Raw genomic sequence first — 20,007 nt, forward strand, 5'->3', positions numbered from 1 at the left:
TGTGGCGTTTGCACAGGAATGGCTTTCTTCTGGCGACTTGACCATGCAGCAAATTTTTGTTCAAGTGCCTCCTTATTGTGCATCTTGAAAAAGCCACACCTCTAGTTTTCAGAGAGTCCAGTATTTCAGGTAATGTTACTTGTGGATTTGTATTTGCATCCTGAACAATTTTCCTGGCAGTTGTGGGTGAAATTTTTGTTGATCTACCTGACCGTGGTTTTGTTTTTACAGAGCCCCTAATTTTCCTTTTGTTAATCACAGTTTCAACGCTGCTGACTAGCATTATCAATTCCTTGGATATGTTTTTGTATCCCTTTCCTATTTTATACAGTTCAACTACCTTTTCCCGTAGATCCGTTGACAATTCTTTTGCTTTCCCCATGACTCACAATCCAGAAACGTCAGTGGCTGGATGAAAGATGCAAGAGTTTTTCTGGATCCCAGAAACTCACTCAGCTTTTATGCACATACACTGATTACAAGCAAACGGGTCACAGGTGAGGATGTTACCTTTAGTAGCCATTCAAACCCATTTGTGTCAACTTCTGTGCATGTTATGAGGCCAAAATCACCAGTGTATGTGAAATTTTGATCAGGGTCATTTGGATGTTTTGGGTTGTCATTATGATTTAAAAAGAGAAAACACAGTAGTTTGACAATAAATGACTTCACCCAACCACTAACCATGAGTGGAGAAAATGTTTTGTTGTTATCATTCATATTCTCTGAAAAAAGGCCAAGAAAGCAAAAATGCTGCCAGGTATGGAAACTTTTGAGCACATCTATATATACTGCTCAAAAAAATAAAGGGAACACTATTCCAGTTGCAAATTTCTATTCATCATATAGTGGAATGCGTTGAGAACAATAAAACATAAAAATGATCAATGTAAATCAAAATTAATATCCCATGGAGTTTTGGATTTGGAATGATACTCCAAATAAAAGTAGAAAATCAATAAACAGGCTGCTTGTGTTCCCTATATTTCTTTGCGCAGTGTATATGACAACATCTGTCTTACAAGAGTTTTCAATTCATTTTTTTCAACTTTTCAATTGTTGAAAGTCAGGGGAGAAAAAAGTTCATATAGTTTACCTTGTTCTATTTTAAAAAAACAAATGAGGAAAAAAATGGATGTAAAGTGGAGTACACGGGACAAAAAACAGTCCGTATCTGAAGGGTGTAAAAAATGGAAACGGATTATGAATGTAGACTGTACTATAAAAAGAATTACTTTTAGACCACGTCCACACGTTAAGTATTTGGTAAGTTTTTTACATCAGTATTTGTAAGCCAAAATCAGGAGAGGAACAATGAAAGGGAAAGTATAAGCCCGTCACAACTTCTGTATTTATCACCCTCTCCTGGTTTTGGCTTATCAGTATCTGACTGATGTGAAATACTGGCAAAAATACTGCCATGCCTTACCACAGTGCTAATCTACCCCTGAGCCTAAGGGCTCATTCAGACATCCGTTTTTTTCAAATACTAGAAACAAACATTTCTAGTTTCACCAGAGTTTCATCAGAGTTTTGGTGTAAGTTTCATCAGTTTTTCTCAGATGAGAAACAAATAAAAAGAGTGTCTCCACCTTTTTCCATTTAGCAATCTGTGGAAGACAAACACTACTTTTCGGACCCATAGACTTGCATTGCTGATTTTGTTCCGACATTCAAATCAATATCAGACACGTCTTCCCAATTTTGTGTAGCCCTCTCGGTCTGCAAAGATAGTAGGACATGCGAACAGCCCCATAGACTATGCGAGATACGAGTTCTGTCCATGAAAAACATGGATAGACGTTGTTCATGAAAAATGGACGTGTGAATGAGCCCTAACTGTAAGGCTTTGCACCTGATAAATAAATATATATATGTATATATATATATATATATATATATATATATATATATATATCTTGTAATTCTTAAGTAAGGAACTCTAAGGTGGAAACCAGTCCAGCTAGCATGACCTGAAATTCTGGTCTGGAGGAATGCTATTTATCATACGCTCCACACTTAAGATAGTGGACTTTGCTTAGTCAGGTCTGCCCTGAGGTTGTTTGATGATAATATTTCATACTGATATGGACTCATATTGGGCTGGAATATCTATTTCTAAATAATTATCAATCTGATTGTCTGATTTCATGAAATGTTTCTTGGTTATGTGACAAGCTTATAAAATGTTTCTGGTTATTCTCCTTTTCGGTGTTTGGTTTGTTGTATTTGATTTACTCCGCATTTCATGCTTGTTTCATTGACTTGCCTTTAAAAATGAAATTCTTTTCAGTCTATTCTCAGTCGCTTATGTTTTTCAGCATTTTCCTGTGATTCTGGCCAGTTCTTGGAAATTAAAACCCAGTCATGCACAGAGTGCGCAGCAGGAACATATTCATTGGGAACTGGGATCAAGTTTGATGAATGGGATGAGATGCCGTCAGGATTTTCCAATGTGGCAACGTTTATGGAGACCACCGCTGACTTTTCTGGAAACAGACCTGACAGTTGTGACAAGTATGTGTGTTCTTTACATCTAGGAGGTATTATCAGCAAAATCAGTTTTACAAAATCACATTACAGGTACCTCACATAAGTTTAATCATTGGATATGATACACTGCTCTAGGTAAGCAGTTATCTTGAATGAATCCTCTGTGATCCCCTGCTGTAATGTCAGCATTGTCTTTTGCCTCCTGCCCTGCCCAGGAGATGTGGTATGCTCCGTACACGGTCAGACACAGATAATTTTTAAAATAAACTTTGTTCATTGGAAAACCCCTTTAATGTGACCGGCTTCCTCTGCCTGTAGACATGTCGCGCATGTCCCGCCGGGATCAGCTGAATGATTCACTGCGCGGAATTCATGCAGGCACGGTGCGACGGTGTTTCACTGGTGGTACCGCGCAAGAGGCTGTGTGAGTGTGTGAATGTGAGTGTGGTGCGTACAGAGTATAGAATGTGTGTGTGTGTGGTGCGACAGTGTTCTGCTGGTGGTACCGCGCAAGATGCTGCGTGAGTGTGTGAGTCTGAGTGTGTGTGTGTGGTGCATACGGCGTATAGTGTGTGTGGTGCAACTGTGTTCCGCCGGTGGTACCGCACAATAGGTTGGTACCAGCAACAGTTTCCATATTGAGACACCCATCACTTGGGTGTCCCAATATGGCGGTGGGTGAACTTCCTCTGCTTGGAATTCTGGGATACGGTGACATCTGGACAGAAGAGGAAATGAAAACAGTACAAGGCAATTATATAAATAGATTTTTTCTATTGATGGTGCTGGCAAGAGAATTTCACAGCTTTTAAACTCAGACACAGCACAGACGCAAACCTAGTATCTCTAGTATCTCTAACAGTAGCACCTATTTGACAACACCACGGATGTCGAACGGGTTTCTGTATAGGGTCTTGTTCGGAGCGATATCTCAGCTTAGAGACCACATGTCATGTTATTTTCAGGCACGTCTCACTGACATGTCAAAAGATACTTATTGAATAAATTCTCCTTTAAAATTGATGCCCAGCTTATTGTAACACAGTAAACAGCCAGTAACTCCTTTTATATAAGAACTTCATGTAGGTTTCGTCTGTGACATATTTCACGTACTTAAAGTATTCTCAAGTCAAAGTATTCTCAAGGTTTGGAAGATAAGGGATAACGTCCCGATTGCTGTGGGTCTGACCATTTGGACCCCCACCAATTATGAGAACCGAGGCTCTTCAGAGCTCCGTGTGAATGTAGCATTGGTCGATCAAGTGCACTTCATTCTTATTGGGACCACCGGAGATGGAATTTGCTGGTGTACCATAAAAATGATTGCAATGACAGTACGCATGATCAACCATCCCCCCATTCACATGTGGCTCTTCGGACCCATGTTTCCTAGAATCAGTGAGGTCCCAGAAGGTGGACCCCAGCAGTTGAAAGATTGTTCTCTATCCAATAGATAGGGGATGACTTCCAAACTTGTGAATACCTCTTTAAGACCATGAACTGTTATATTTATTACTGTTGTATTGCCTGGCGAGAAAATTTGAACCAGTTTTCATAAAAACCATAAATTTGATGCATATCTGACCTCTTAGAGAATGCAACATAAAATAGAGAGAAAATCTATTTGACAAATAAAAGATGTGATATATCGTATTTTTCGAATTATAAGACACACTTTTTCCCCCAAATTAGGAGGGAAAATGGAGGTGTGTCTTATAACTCGAATATACTTTACCGGCCGCGGTGGAGCAGGGTCCCAGGGTCACTGCTGGAGGAGGCAAGAGTGGCGGGTTGCTGCAGACCACAGGCTGGGATGAGGAGGTAATCCGAGGCGCGACACTGCAGGTTTTCGGTGATGCGGGGTCTCCGCTGATATTTTGTGAAAGCCTGGGAACCCCACACTTCCATGGTTTACATTGCAGTGGACTCTGGGAAAATGGCTGCCAGGGGCAGCGCATGCACAAGTGAAGATCTTGGGAGATGAAATCTCAGCGCCAAGGTCTCCATCTGCGCATGCACCACCCCCAGTGGTTATTTTCCCAGAGTCCACCGCAAAGTAAACCATGGAAGTATGGGGGGCTTCGGGCTTTCACAAAATGTTGGTGGAGCCCCCGCATCACCGAACACCCGCAGCGTCACACATCTGAACACTCCTTTCTCCCAGTCTGGGGTCTGCAGCATCGCCCCACTCCTGCCTCTGCTAGTAGCGACTCTGGGACCCCGCGTCACCGCAGTCACCACCTCCGGTAAGCAATAAGATGCATGGATTGTAAGAAGCACCACCATTTTATTAAAAAAGGATTTTTTCCTATTTTTCTCCTCAAAATTTGGGGTGCGTCTTATGATCCAGTGCGTCTTATAAACTGCAAAATACGGTTATTTGCTTATGCCTCTTTATATTTTTTTTGCGCATTTTCCTGCAGGATCTAAGTAGATGTCCCCGGTGATGTCTTATGAGACTATTAGTACTTATCATCCTTACATTTTATTCAATCAGCTCATCTTGGATTCCTCGAGGAAACTACATTGAATCAAACCGAGATGACTGTACTGTTTCCCTTATTTATGCGGTGCACTTGAAGAAAGCTGGTTCAGTGTCCTTTGATTACCAATATTTGGACAATAACATCTTTTTTGAATTCTTTGTAAGTTATTTTAAGTATAATTGATGTATATTTAATTGCCTTTTTACCTGTTTTAGTGTACTATAGGGGAATAAAACTGCAATGTACTCAATTTGTATGGTCAATGCTGTGTGATGGTTTATATATATACAAGTTGAATATGGAATGATTTCTAAAAGGCCAAATGTTAAAGGTGACACATTTCCTTTGCATTTTAGGCAAAAAAAAAAAAATATACTGTATATATATATATTCATCTTTTACATTTTAAAAATTGCAAAAAGGAAAAGGGGCCAATGCAAAGGTTTGGGCACCCTGTGTGGTTTTTACCTAGTAGCACCCCCTTTTGAAAGTATCATCTTATAAATACTTTTTGTACCCAGACAAGAGTCTTTCAATTCTTGCTTGAGGGATTTTCATCCATTCTACCTTGAAAAATTCTTCCAATTCTGTGAGATTCCTGGGTTGTCTTGCATGCACTGCTATTTTGAGGTCTAGCCACAGAATTTTAATGATGTACAGATCAGGGGACTGTTGGGCCATTATAAAACCTTCAGCTGGCGCCTTTTGAGATAGTCTATTGGGGATTTTGACGTGTGTTTAGAATCATTATCCATATGTAGAAGCCATCCTCTTTTCAACTTCAGCTTTTTTTTTTACAGATGGTGTTATGTTTGCATCAAGAATTTGTTGAAATTTCAGTGAATCCATTCTTCTCTCTACCCTAAAGCATGATTGATCCACCCCCATGCTTAACCCCTTAACGACCAGTTGTATTTCAGTTTTTGTATTTCCCTATTTTTGCTCCACTTCTTCCCAGAGCCATAACTTTTTTTTATTTTTCAATCAATATGGCCATGTGAGGGCTTGTTTTTTGTGGGGCAAGTTGTACTATGATGGTCTAGTCCAATGTTTTTCTCAATGATTAATTCTTCAATTTACTTTTATGATCTTGCCATGTATCCAAGTTGAAAAAGTGGCAAATAAACTCGTTGGACTTAACAAAATATTAATTTCATATGAAAATATAGAACTATATATTTTTTAATGGCCTTCAGCTCTAACTCGGGCCATTGTGACTTGAGTGAACAATCTGTAGGAAGATTGATCTTGTGCAAGCCTAGATAGGTTCACCAGGGTCTTCTACACTGTTATCTTGATTGTATCAAGCCATCGGGTTGCTGATCGTCCTTTGTGTCTTGTTCTTTCTATTGTTCCAACCATGATGTCCTTCTCCAGTGATTACTCTCTTCGTATGATGTGTCCTTGCTTCAAGTGACATTTCTGGCTTGATTTGTTGTAAAATCAATTTATTTGTTCTTCTTGTGATCCATGTTATTGATAATATGCTTCCCCAGCATCACATTTCAAAGGCGTCGATCTCTAAGGGTAGGTTCAGTTGTGCATAGTGAGGAGGAGCTGGTTATCCACAGTGTTGAATGCTGCAGAGAGATTCAGGAGAATCAATCGGGAGTTTTATTTGCACCAAGACGGAAGATAGAGGATGTTTATTTACTTGAACAGAATTGTTCAGGCACTGCATGTATCATTTGGGTATTTGGGTATTTTTATATGGTTGCATTATTTTGCTGGTATTATTTGGACACTGTATGTTGTCATTATTTGGTTATTATACTTAGGCACTGTAAGTTGGTATTATTTGTATTATATTGGTATTATTTGTGCATTCTGTTATTGGTACTGGTATTATTTTGGCACTGTACATTCGTATTAATAGGTTTGTAATATTTGGGCACAGTACATTGCTATTATTTGGTTGGTATTATTTACTCACTCTATATTGGTATATTCTGTTATTATTTGGGCACTGTATGTTAGTATTTGGTATTTGATCACTGTATATCATTATTTGGTTTTAACTATACACCTACTCTGGTGTTTTATTTTTTTACATATAACCTATAATATATTATTTTTGAAGCACTTTTATTAAATAATTGCTGTATTTGTTTTGGCAGATTCAAAATGATCAATGCCAAGAAACAAGTTCTGCATCAGATAAGTGGGTGAAACTCTCTGAGAACAGTGATTGGATGCATCATTCGGTATGGGTTCTTAGCTATCCTAATGTGGTTCAGCAATAACAAGTCCTTAAATATTTACTCCCATCTTTGCTTTTCATGGTTGAAATGGGAATAAAGGCCCCGTCACACTAAACGATGTCTCAGCGATCCCACCAACGATCCGACATGATGGGATCGCTTGGACATCGTTAGGCTGATCGCTGGTGAGCTGTCACATAGACAGCCCCAGCGATCAGGACCAGCGACGCTGGACGCTGGTTTCTAATGTAAATGTCGGGTATCCAGGAGCCGCGTGACTCCTGAATACCCGCTGTTTACCTTGGAAAGCGGCGTACACGCTGGTTTCCAAGGTAAATGTCGGGTATCTAGGAGCCGCGCGACTCCTGGATACCCGACGTTTACCTTGGAAACCAGCGTGTACGCCGGTTTCCAAGGTAAATAGCGGGTATCCAGGAGCCGCGGCTCCTGGATACCAGACGTTTACATTAGCAACCAGCATCCAGCGTCGCTGATCGCTGGTCTCTCGCAAGCGATGTGCGCTGGGCAGCGGGAGACCAGCGATCTAAAAACGGCCCAGGCCGCTCGAGCATGATCAGCGATAATTGGCAAGGGGGTCGGTCACTGATCCCTGTCACACACAGCGATCTCACTGGCGAGATCGCAGATGTGTCACGAAATCAGCGATCTCGCTAGCGAGATCGCTTAGTGTGACGGGCCTTAACTGTTTCTAGGTCCCGACAACTAGAGGTGGGGTTATGAAATGAATGGGAGTAACCAAAACAGCATGGCACAACACAGCAGCTCAGAAGGTACGTCAGCAGTGTAGCTCGCTTTGCTATTCTGTTTCCAAATTTTAATCCATATCTGTGTGAATTACACAAATAGCATAGGTATCAGCTGTTTTCATAACCCTGCCTTTGGAAGCACAGAGTTGAGAATAACCTTTCAATAACATATAAATTAATGCATCTTTCGTTGTGCGATGTGATTTCCTAGACAAAATTATGTAGAGAAAAGTTAAATGTTAATTTCTGACAAATAGAATCAGTCAAATAGGAGGGGGCGCCGCTGGGCAGGAAATAATCTGGAGTGACGGAGGCTTCAGTCTCATTTACATATCAATCAAACTCTGATTTCTCAGTGACGGAGGGATGGACTGTCCATGTAAACGTATTGCTGGACTTGTGTTTGAAAGTGCTACATGTGCATATAAATAGTTTGGGGGTGCAATCCTGCTGACACATTCCCTTTAACTCCTTCCCGACCTTGGACATACTCAGTACGTCTTGGACGGCTTGAGTACTGTATGTCCTTGCAAATTTCCATTTTTTTCACAAATAAGCGCAAGTTATATCAAAGAAATGTTACCACTATAATGAAGTACAATATGTCACGAGAAAACTATCTCAGAATCAGTGGGATACTTTGAAGCGTTCCAGAGTTATTACCTCATAAAGTGACACTGGTCTGAACTGTAAAATTTGGCCTGGTCATGAAGGTGCAAACAGCTTTGGGGGGTAAAGCGGTTAAGGTGTGCCATTTTTTATGTGTCGTAAATTACCTTTTTCATGTTATGATTGCAGGTGGCTTTAAAATCTGGAACGAATATTTTGTATTGGAGAACGACTGGCATTCTTCTAGGATCAAAGGTGGTGAAACCTGTCCTGATAAAGAATATTACTATAGAAGGTAAACTACATTCCTAGAATCTTGTAAACTTTTTAATGTCTCACTGAAGCATACATTTTGAATTCTTGCAAAAAAGTGATAGTATTTCTGAATTCCAAAAATTCAGATATTTAATAAACTTATTTTTATTAAAATTCAGTAAGCAAACCAAAAAAATCACAGGAATTTACAAATATGCAAATATATTGCAAGAAGTATGAACAATATAAACATAATCAAAAACTATATTACCAAATGAAAACTTGGTGCAGGAAAAGAGCAGAAGCTGATCTGTCCTAAGACACAAACTCCGGTCTGCTATGCAGCCAGGAGGCTGAAGTTCCCCTGTAACTGGGGCTGGCATGCAGCCCCAGTTACAGGGAAATCACCACAAAAGCATTTAATAATATTTTAACATGCCCGTGTGTATGGGGTATACATAAATTGTGTAAAATAAATGAAAAAAAAAAATAAAAAAATCTGCGGATAATTGGATCATTTCTAATTTAAAATGTTAAAATGTCCTTTAGGGTCATAAAAATGTAAAATTAAAAAAGGGAAAAATAAACATGTATTTCCTATTATTCTATACATTTTTACCCGATTATCAGCAAAAAGCCCAAGTATTTAAAAATTATATAAAAATTAAGCCCCATGTATCACAAAAAAAGAGGTGAAATCTATATGAATTTCCAAACGAGAAATCTTTTTGTGAGCCGACAAAAGCGTATATATGAAAAAAAAACAAAGATCTTCCTGTTCAGGATCAGGATAAAATGATCTGGTCCTGTACTGGTTAAGTGATTCATTATTATCATTAATGTCACCCATATTGATTTAGCATACCCCTTACCGGCATATAAAGTACTGGTTCATTACATGCTGGCGCTCTGACCTTGGTACATCTTTGCCAGCAGATGATGCATATGATGTTTAGCCATAATCTGCTCCTAACAGCCGCACGTGGAGCTGAACTCCACCCACAGCTGTTAGCAGCAGCATTTTCAACATTCCGGAATGGGGGTGCGTCATTTATGCACCCTCCCCTCCACATGATGCAATCCTGGGGTTTTGATGGCTTGCCATAACAGCTGGGGTCGGCTGAAGACCCATGTGGCTGTCATAGTGATAATCCTGTGGACACCAGCTTCTGTCTGTTATTCATAGGATACTGTGGTATTGCTGTATATAGTATAAGTGCTCAGATCTCAAGAAACAGCGAAATTAGGAAAAAAAATACATATGAAAGTACAAATCACTCCCTATTTTCCCCATTACAAATAAAAAAAATAAAACAAGTAAAAAATTACACATATGTAATAAGTTTAATCTATCAAAATATTATATTAATTAACCCAATTAGCAAACGCAGGGTTAGAACTGTAATGGGTGCAGGGGTTGCAATCACAAAAGCCCCAGAGCCTAGGGAGCCCCAAGGTCCAGTGCTATTAACACTAGAACTACCGCATGTTTCATAATACCTTATAACTACCATTAGGGGTCATTTTGACCCCCATTCAAAAGTACTGACTCTGGAGTAAAAATAACTTTTTTGTTGCCAACAAATTAAAGAACATTTATTTTAACTTAGTAGGAACAGTGTTAAGATCAAGTACAGCACGCATTTTCCTTTTACATGGTCATAGCATGCGGTGTCCAACAGTTAACACAAACAGTACTTTCTTCCACTTTCCCAGTGCATTTTCCACAAACTGGTTTGTTACAGCTTGCGCAAGTTTTAGTTGTTTTGTTTTCGTTGCATCTTCCAACTCCACATTTTCGACGTTTGCGGATTTCTTGTCCTTTTGTTTGTGGTTCAGACATTGCGGATGATGGGCCACTTCTTCTGACTCATTTTCAGATAAATTCTGAAGACATTTCAAAATTTCATCACTTGTCAGACCCCTCTGCTTGCTCATGCTTCAAATATACGTCGCAAAAAGGGACTTGTAAGATCGCAGAAGTAATAAAACGACACTGTACAAACATGCAGAGTTGTAGCTTCAACTGTAATGTTTGCTACTAAAGTGCAGACAGAAATCGCTACAGGAGACATGGATCAAACATGTTCAGACAAGTTTAGACAAAACAAAATGCTGAATCATCCCTGATATGCAAATATACAATTACACTCTACAACTAGGGAGAAGCACTGTGATTTTCTGTACTCTGTAATATCAGGTGACTTGCCTACTACTACTTTTATGTATGGGGTCAAATTGACCCCTTCAGTACTTATAGGTATGAATTGTAAAATCCGGGCCCCTGAAAAAGTTACAATTCATTTTTGTGTCCTAAAATATACACAAAAAGTCAGAACTCATTTGTTAAAATTTTAGAAATTATAGGAAAAAGAAATAGCAAAAGGGTCAAAATGACCCCTCTGGTAGGTAGTTCTAGTGTTAAAGACTTGCAATAATTGGGAGCCTCATTGGAGCTTTCGCAATGTGGCAGATGAGATTCAAGGTACACTACTGGGTAAGCGGCATAAGGAGAAGAAATATCTAAACTCCAGAACCATATCTACCCCATTATTATATCAATAAAAATGAGGGCATAAAAAACAAATCACACACCTATCAATGGAAAAATAAAGGAAGTAGGAGAGGAAAGAAATGAATACACAAAAATGGAAAATAGCTGGGTCAGGAAGGGGTGAAACTTGGAAATGGAACTTGTTGTTTTCTGTTAGTCTATGGTTGATAATGTTTTTTTTTTGCAATCAGGAAGGAACATTCATTTGTAAGAATTATTAGTTACGCCTGCCTTGCCTTATGTGCTTTTGTCTTACTATAGGAGTTGCATACACCTCTGAGTGCTTTCCTTGTAAACCCGGTACATACAGTGATACACCGGGGTCTTCATCTTGTAAGATCTGCCCTAGGAACACATATTCAGACAAAGGAGCTAAGGAATGCAATAAATGTAACCTGCAAACACAATTCTCAGGTATTTTATGACATTAATACTAGCAGTCAGTAGAAAGTTTAGAGGTCTAATAAAGTTCCTTGTTACTTGAGGTTGGTTCCAATTGATGGAATTTGTTACTAACTACCAGTGTCTAGGTGTAATGATTTTGAATTAATGGATCTATACCAATGTCAGGAGAGGAGAACTACTTATAACATATTTCATCACTGAGACATTCACATACAAATTATGGTTCTTTTCAGATGAAGGAGCCAGCAAGTGTGTCGATCGTCCTCCATGCTCAGAGAAAGACATGTTTCAAATACACACTCCTTGTGACAACGAAGGAAAGGTAATGTACATCCGCCCTTTCTCCACATTATGATGCAGGATATCTAATGAGAACATAATGTCACTCCTGATGTCTCTCGCATTCTGCCTTTACTGCCCTGTTTCTGTTACAGTCATATATACAAATATTAACCCATTTAAAGGTTGAAAAATAAAAAAACCCTGCATTTTATTAGATTTTTATATGTATAATCTCTTTAGTCTGTTTTAGATTGAGTAAAAATGTTCAATGCAGTAACAATGGGTAAATGCCAGTTAAGAGATTATCCCAAAAAATAGGCAATGTTGTAAACAGAGTAACAATGTATCAAAAATGGTCAGAGCAGGCCATCATATTGTAAGCCTCAATATAGTACCGAGCTGTAGGCTGGGATGTATGCAGGAACACTCCATAGGCAGAACCCATTTATGGAGACTTGTGAGGTCCAATTATCGAAAAAACCATGATTAACTGATTATCGCTTGTTAACTGTATCTGAGGTAAGAATAAAAGCAAAATCAATCAAATAGTAGATTTGGAAATCAGTTTCATGGCGTTCAAAAGATCTTACCTTAATAGGGTATTCTGGTTATAACAAATATCACCTGTTCACAGGTTAGCTGAAGATGGCGATTAAATTGGTGGGCGTTTGCTGACACATCCAAAAATGTCAGAACTCTTGTGACCCCTTTAAAATTTGTCTTATAAGCTCTCAAAGTAAGTCTATGAGAGGCTCATTCTGGCTCTTATAGATTTACGTTGTAGTGACTCATGGATCGCCCAACAAACACTGGGGCCATACAGCAGGTCACAACCTGCGCAACACTGACCAGAGAAGCGCTAATAACAGATGGAGACAGTAACTGGTGAGTATAATACTAGGGGCAGGGAACTTACATTAGTGACACCACTCCAGTGGTAGAATAAAAAAAAAAAAGGGCAGTGGTGCTTTAAGCCAAGGAGTGGTGCTTTAAGCCAAAGAGTGGTGCTTTAAAGCGAACCTGTCACCAGGTTTGGCCGATATGACATAAGGTCACAACCTGTCAGGCCTGATACACAGCGTTCTCTAATGCTGTATTTCTGCCCCAACCCAACCTGAAAGAGAAAAAGAGAAAAAGAACTTTTATTATATTCACCTGTCTGGTCCGAGGGGTGTCAATGCTCTTGGTCCGGCGCAATCTTCTTGCGATGCCATCTTTCTTGGTTTGTGTAGATGATGCGTCCTACATCATCCACACAGTCTTCCCAGCATCGCGCACCTGCGCAGGTGTCCGGAAAAGGTCAAAGAGCTTTAAGCCAAGAACTTCTTCAACATATTATATAACAATAGGTGATGCAGAGGTCATATAAGAAGACTGGAATGCTAAAAATGGCATGTGACAGTTCAGAACAATCAGCCTAATATGCTTCTTATTATATGTGGTGCGCTATATTACCACCCCTACCGGGTAATTTCAGGACACACATTGCCTGGTAACAGAATGGCTTTAATTACTTTAATGAACTTAGTGAATGTTACATTAAAAATGAAAATAAAACTTTTGTTTGACATGTTTGGTTAGACTCAGGTCATGTCTAAATGGATTGAGCCAAAGATATGCAGAGAAGACCTATCTAATGCAATGATGCTTCCAGCTTCTGGGAACAAGGAAGATTGTCCTCCCTGCAACCCAGGCTTTTATAGCAATGGGACATCTACCTGCTCTCCTTGCCCATTTGGGACTTTTTCTGATGGCATACAAGGTGAGAGCTCTGTGGATGGAGAGCGAGAGATATCACTCAATGATTAATCTTCTAAACACCACCGTACCACTGTGTGATTATTGAATTGACTTTCTCATTGAAAGAAAACAGCAAACTATACAAAACACATGTAATTAATAAGAGTGCCATTGTGCACTTTTGCCCATCAAAAACAGGAAACTTATGGAATAAATTCTATCCAGAAGTGTGTCTAATGAAGTTAATGAGACACTAATGGAATAGTATTTTTTATTTAAACAACACTAGATAATAACATAAATAGTTAAAATGATGTGATCCCTAACAAGAGGTTGCGATAATGAAGAAGCTTTTGGTTACACCGCTATCACATAATGTGAACATACCCTGAGTGAATAGAGTTGGCTAGTACAAGTGTTCTGTAGCTCAGTGCTCCCCATAATCCCTAAGCCAAGTACTAACCACCCAAATAAATGATATACACAAGGCTGTGATCACACAACTATTAAAAGCACACTATATGAATACATTCTATTAATTTGAAAGGGCCTTGTACATAGGCGACACATACATTGATCTTGGCCTTGTGTCTGCTATGTCAATCTAATTTCTGCACATGGACTTTAAACATTGTTTTTTCTACTACTGGAATTTGTTTGCATCTATAATTGTATAGTGATTGTTATTCTTGTTCTGTACATCCTTTAAGGCCACGTTAACAGGTTCAGTATTTGGTGAGTATTTTACCTCAGTATTTGTAAGCTAAAACCAGGAGTGGAACAGTTAGAGGAAAAGTATAATATAAACGTGTCACCACTTCTGTATTTATCACCCACTCCTGGTTTTGGCTTAAAAATATTGAAGTAAAATACTGACTAAATACTGATCGTATAAACGTGGTTTAAAAAGTAAATGTTTAAATGAAAAAAAAAGCACAGCTTAAGGCCTCCTTCACACATCCTGGTGATTCCTATACTGGAAAAAACAGTACTGGTGAGATCCGTGGACCATATGTACGTATGTGACATCCGTGTGTACATTTTCCTGTCCATGTGCTGTCAGTATGACACATACCAGTGCCTGGGAAAAGCAGTACAGTTATGACTGCTCCCAGGCGCTAGCTGAATCCAGCACGCATAATTGTCCCCTTTTCTCCCTAAGATCAGCGTGACCAGGCGACAATGCGGAGAGTTAGAGTTGGCACCATAGTGCGCGTAGTAAATAAATAAAAAAACAAAACGGTGTGGGGTCCACTGTAATTCTTAAAATCAGCTGAGGGAAAGCTGATGGCTGAGAGCTGATGTTCTTAGGCTGCTTTCACACATCCGGTGTCAGGGGTGTGGCGGCGTGCGGCGAAAAGCTGTACCGCCGGATCAGGCCTGCAGCGGTGACACCGGTTGCAGATGCGGCGCCTGATCCGATTAGAAAGCATTTAAAGGAGCCGCACTGGGGACGAGAGAGGCAGCGGTAAGCGGGGGGGGGATAGAGATACACGCGCGCTCGCCGGGCACTTGTGGGTTAAACCTCACCGTGTCCGCGCATGCGCTGTTGAAAAAGCCGTTCCGGCGCTGCAAAAAAAGTTGCAGGCAACGTTTTTTGCTAACGCCAGACGGCGCAGATTTTACGCTTCCGGCTAAAAACGGAGGCGCCGCATGTCCATCCGGCACGATGTGGCAATCATTAAATTCTATGTGTCAAAACCGGATCCAATTCCAGATCCGGTTTTCACACTTTTCGCCACATCGTGCCGGATTCAAAAAGCCGGATGTGTGAAAGCAGCCTTAGCCTGGGAGGGGGCCAATATCCATGGCCCCTACCTAGGCTATTAACATCAGCCCACAGCTGTCTGTTTAGCCTTTGCTGTTTGGTAAATATAGGGGGATCCTATGTAATGTTTTTGAGGGGCTCTCCTCTATATTAACCAGTAAAGGCTAAGAAAACAGCTGTGAGCTGATATTAATGGCCTGGGAACCTTTATGGCTATTGGCTCCTTCCCAGAATATTAACATCAGTCCCCAGCTGTCGGCTTTCCCTCAGCTGTTTTTTTTTAAATTACAGGGGACCCCAAGCCATTTTTTTAATTTATTTATTTACTAACCATGCTACGGTCCTGACTCCATCTGTCATCATTGTCACCTGGTCACGCTCATCTCAGTAAGATCAGGGGACAATGATGAGTGCTGGATTTAGCACCCGGCACCTGGGAACATCGATGACTGTACTGCTTTTCCCAGGCATCGGTACTTGTCATACTGATGACACACGGATGTTATACGTGTGTCATCAGTGTGCACATGTGCAGCATGCATTTTGTCCATGCTGCATTTAAAAAAAAGGACATGTCTGCAGGTTTTTCACATGAACACACGGTCCATGTGAAAAACCTGACATGTGCGCACCACCATTGAATCCAGTGGATGTGCTATATCCATATTTGCGATCCTTAAAAAACGGACTGCATACAGACATAAAAAACGGACACGTGAAGAAAACCTAATATGTATGCAGATCTGTTTATACTCGACCCAGATGAGTATCACCAATGATAAGCTTAATTATGTTTTATTGCTACCAAATAAAGATTTCATTTGTTTCTCTTGCAGAATGTAAACCATGTGCTGCTGGAACAGAGCCCATTCTTGGATTTGAATATAAGTGGTGGAATATTCTTCCTGCTAACATGAAGACATCCTGCTTTAATGTAGGAAACTCAAAATGTGATGGAATGAATGGTGAGCAAATATCAATATACAGTAACATATAGTTGGTGCTAGGTTTTAAATAGGTTTCCTAGGATTACATATTATTTAGCCATAGGGTTTCAACAGTAGAAAATAACAAACACAGCAATCCTCACTTTTCTCAGGTCCTACGACTCCTGTCTGCCACTTCCTCAATTTTTTTGGCAGGTTGCAGTAGTGATGTCAAAACTGTAGCCCATCTTGGGCTGCCACCAGGAATTTCTGGATCTCATACTGGTAAAATTTTCGGGCCCCCCTGAGACTTTGCCCAGGCTCCACTCCAGCTCAGCCTCCGCCGCTTGAATCTTCCACAGTCCAAACACCCTCTCTTGGAAAAACTACACTTCTGCACCACATCCTCACCAATCAACAGTTCCCATCAAACACCAGATCACACACGTAGCCATCAACTTTTGTTTTGGCCAAATTATTTTTTAAGCCTGCTACCGTGACAAACCTATTAAAAATTTCTTAGGCCTGTTTCACACTTGCTTTTATTTGCAGCGCGTTTTTCCCGCAAAAAAACGCATTGAAAAACGCATACAAAAGCATACAACTGCTGCGTTTTTTTCAAGCATTTTTATGAGCATGCATGAAAAAAACGCAGCGTTTTTATGCGTTTGTATGCGTTTTTAGTGCGTTTTTGCCGCGTTTGCGTTTTTTTCCAACATTAGGTGGCCCCTCACACTAACCCAAACCATGACTTTACTAACCCTAACCCTGACCCTAACCCTAACCCTGACCCTAACCCTAACCCTAACCCTTAACCAAACCATACTTAACCCTAACCCTGACCCTAACCCTGACCCTAACCCTAACCCTGACCCTAACCCTAACCCTGACCCTAACCCTTAACCAAACCATACTTAACCCTAACCCTGACCCTAACCCTGACCCTAACCCTAGCCCTAACCCTGACCCTAACCCTTAACCAAACCATACTTAACCCTAACCCTGACCCTAACCCTGACCCTAACCCTTAACCAAACCATACTTAACCCTAACCCTGACCCTAACCCTAACAATAACCCTAAACCCCCTTAACTAACCCTAACTCTAACCCAAACCCCTAAATTCCATGGTTAACAAAAAAAAAACGCATGTGCAAAAAAACGCATACATAAGCATGCCAATGCGCACATATGCGCACCCATAGACTTATATTGGGTGTCTTGCTGTAAAAAAACGCATTGCGCGCGCATGCGTTTTTTTGAGGCAAATCGGACGCACAAAAAATGCAACAAGTTGCATTTTGTGCGCCCGAGCGCATACCGCAAAAAAACGCATGCGCGGTAAAACGCGTACAAACGCATGTGTATGCGCACATAAGCGCATCCCATGCAAAGTATAGGGAAAAAAAACGCATGCGCTATTTAGCGCTAAATTACCGCGAAAAAAAACGCAAATGTGAAACCAGCCTTAAAATGCTCTTTTTAGCTTTTTTTTTTCTTTAAGGGAATGTGTGGCATACATTTTTTTCACATAAATTTTTTTAAATGACCAAAACTATCACGTACAAGGGACAAATACCTCCACACCGTGGCCGAACCACATATTACCACCCCATAGTGACCGAATAATACCAAATACAAGGGACAAATACCTTCATACCATGACCAGACCACATATTACCACCACATAGTGACAGAATAATACCACATGCAAGGGGAAAATAACGTCATACCATGGCAGGACCACATATTACCACCACATAGTGACTGAATAATACAATATAAAGGGAACAAATAAGGCCATACCGTGACAAGACCACATATTACCACCACACAGTGATCGAATACTACAGTACAATACTGATCATTAATAAAAAATACAATACTAATATTACTATAAATGCCATTATACACAGGAGCGCTGTACATAGTATACAGTGTAAGTGTTCACCGGTGACACTATACACAGGAGCTCTCTATATAGTATCACAGTGTGCTGGTAATACAGCGATCACCAGTGACATTATACACAGGAGCTCTGTTTATAGTGTCAGTGTATGGGTAATAGAGTGATCACCAGTGATATTATACAAAGGAGCTCTGCATTTAGTGTCAGTGTCTGGGTAATAGAGTGATCACCAGTGATTTTATACAAAGGAGCTCTGTATATAGTGTCAGTGTACAGGTAATACAAGGATCACTGTGACATTACACACAGGAGTTCTGTGTGTAGTGTACAGGTAATACAGCGATCATCAGTAACATTATACAAAGCTTTGTATATAGTGTAAAGGTAATACAGTGATCACCAATGACATTATACACAGGAGCTCTGAATATAGTATATAATGTATAGTGTACAGGTAATTCAGTGATCACTAGTGACATTATACACAGCAGCTCTGCATATAGTGTCAGTGTACAGGTAATAAAGTGATCACCAGTGACATTATGCACAGGAGCTTTGCATATAGTGTATAGTGTACAGATAATACAGTGATCACCAATGACATTTTACATAGGAGCACTATATATAGTATACAGCATTAAGTATACAGATAATACAGTGATCACCGGTGACATTATATACAGGAGCTCTGTACATAGTGTCAGTGTACAGGATGTCTCTAATTGAAGTCCTTCATCTTCACTTCTTCATCCGGCGCAGACTACCATCACTTCTTCCAGCCAGAACTCGTCTGTACAGAAAATAACACACAGTTGTCAAGATCCCCGCTTCAAGGGCACATTCGCTAATTTTTCTGCAACTTCTGCACTATAAAAGATGAAGAAATGAAAGCAAACACAGTGTTTCCTGCACAGTAGCAACCCCCCAACTGAAAACAGAATCCGCAAAAGTAAAATACATCACAGTAGTAATAATTTCCCTTAATTAGCCCCTTCAGTAACAACGTCCCACATTCTGGCCCCTTCCTGTAATAATGTCCCCCATCCTGGCCCCTGTGTCTCCATTCCTGACCCCCAGTGTCTCCATTCCTGGTCCACAGTGTCTTCATTTCTGGCCTCAAGTGTCTTCATTCCTGGTTCCATATCGTCTCCCATCCTGCCACCACTTGTTTCCTATCCTGCTCCCATATTGCAGTTTTTAATACAAAAAAGTTAAAAAAAAAAGATTCTCCTTACTTGGCCGCTGTCCAGTGGCGACCTCTTCCTCATCCATTTGAGGCATGGACGTGCCAGCGCATGGCAGTGATATCATATGCCGACAACGTGTGCTCTTACGTCAGCAGCCGGCATCTGATTGTCTGGCAGCTTTTAACTTTTGCCATGCAGGAAGCCATTCTGCACGGCAATAGATGTTAACTGAACTGGCCGAATCCAGCATCTGGGGCCCAGTGAGCAGAAGCTTCTGCTCACCGGGCCCCATATACCAGTAAGGGCAGTAATGTCCTGATGGCGGCCAAGTGACTGTTATAGCCAATCACTGGGCTCAGAGGTGATGCTGATATAAACGGCGCTAGCCGCTGAGTCCAGTGGTTGGCTGCAGCAGTCATGTGCACT

General features: G+C 40.4%; 1 protein-coding gene across 1 annotated transcript in view; it reads left to right on the top strand.

Annotated features, from left to right (window-relative positions):
* Positions 1-20,007, top strand: part of ELAPOR2 (endosome-lysosome associated apoptosis and autophagy regulator family member 2) — a 178,696-nt gene that overhangs the window by 97,171 nt on the left and 61,518 nt on the right. Inside the window, exons 3-10 of the mRNA XM_073551299.1 lie at positions 2,322-2,517; positions 4,991-5,138; positions 7,097-7,183; positions 8,746-8,851; positions 11,627-11,779; positions 12,004-12,092; positions 13,634-13,814; positions 16,397-16,525. Of these exons, the coding sequence (XP_073407400.1) occupies positions 2,322-2,517; positions 4,991-5,138; positions 7,097-7,183; positions 8,746-8,851; positions 11,627-11,779; positions 12,004-12,092; positions 13,634-13,814; positions 16,397-16,525 (1,089 nt within the window). The remainder of the gene's footprint in view (positions 1-2,321; positions 2,518-4,990; positions 5,139-7,096; positions 7,184-8,745; positions 8,852-11,626; positions 11,780-12,003; positions 12,093-13,633; positions 13,815-16,396; positions 16,526-20,007) is intronic.

The sequence above is a fragment of the Dendrobates tinctorius genome, unplaced genomic scaffold (genome assembly GCF_039654945.1).
Source record: "Dendrobates tinctorius isolate UK_male_01 unplaced genomic scaffold, ASM3965494v1 ptg000174l, whole genome shotgun sequence".
Taxonomy (NCBI): Eukaryota; Metazoa; Chordata; class Amphibia; order Anura; family Dendrobatidae; genus Dendrobates; species Dendrobates tinctorius.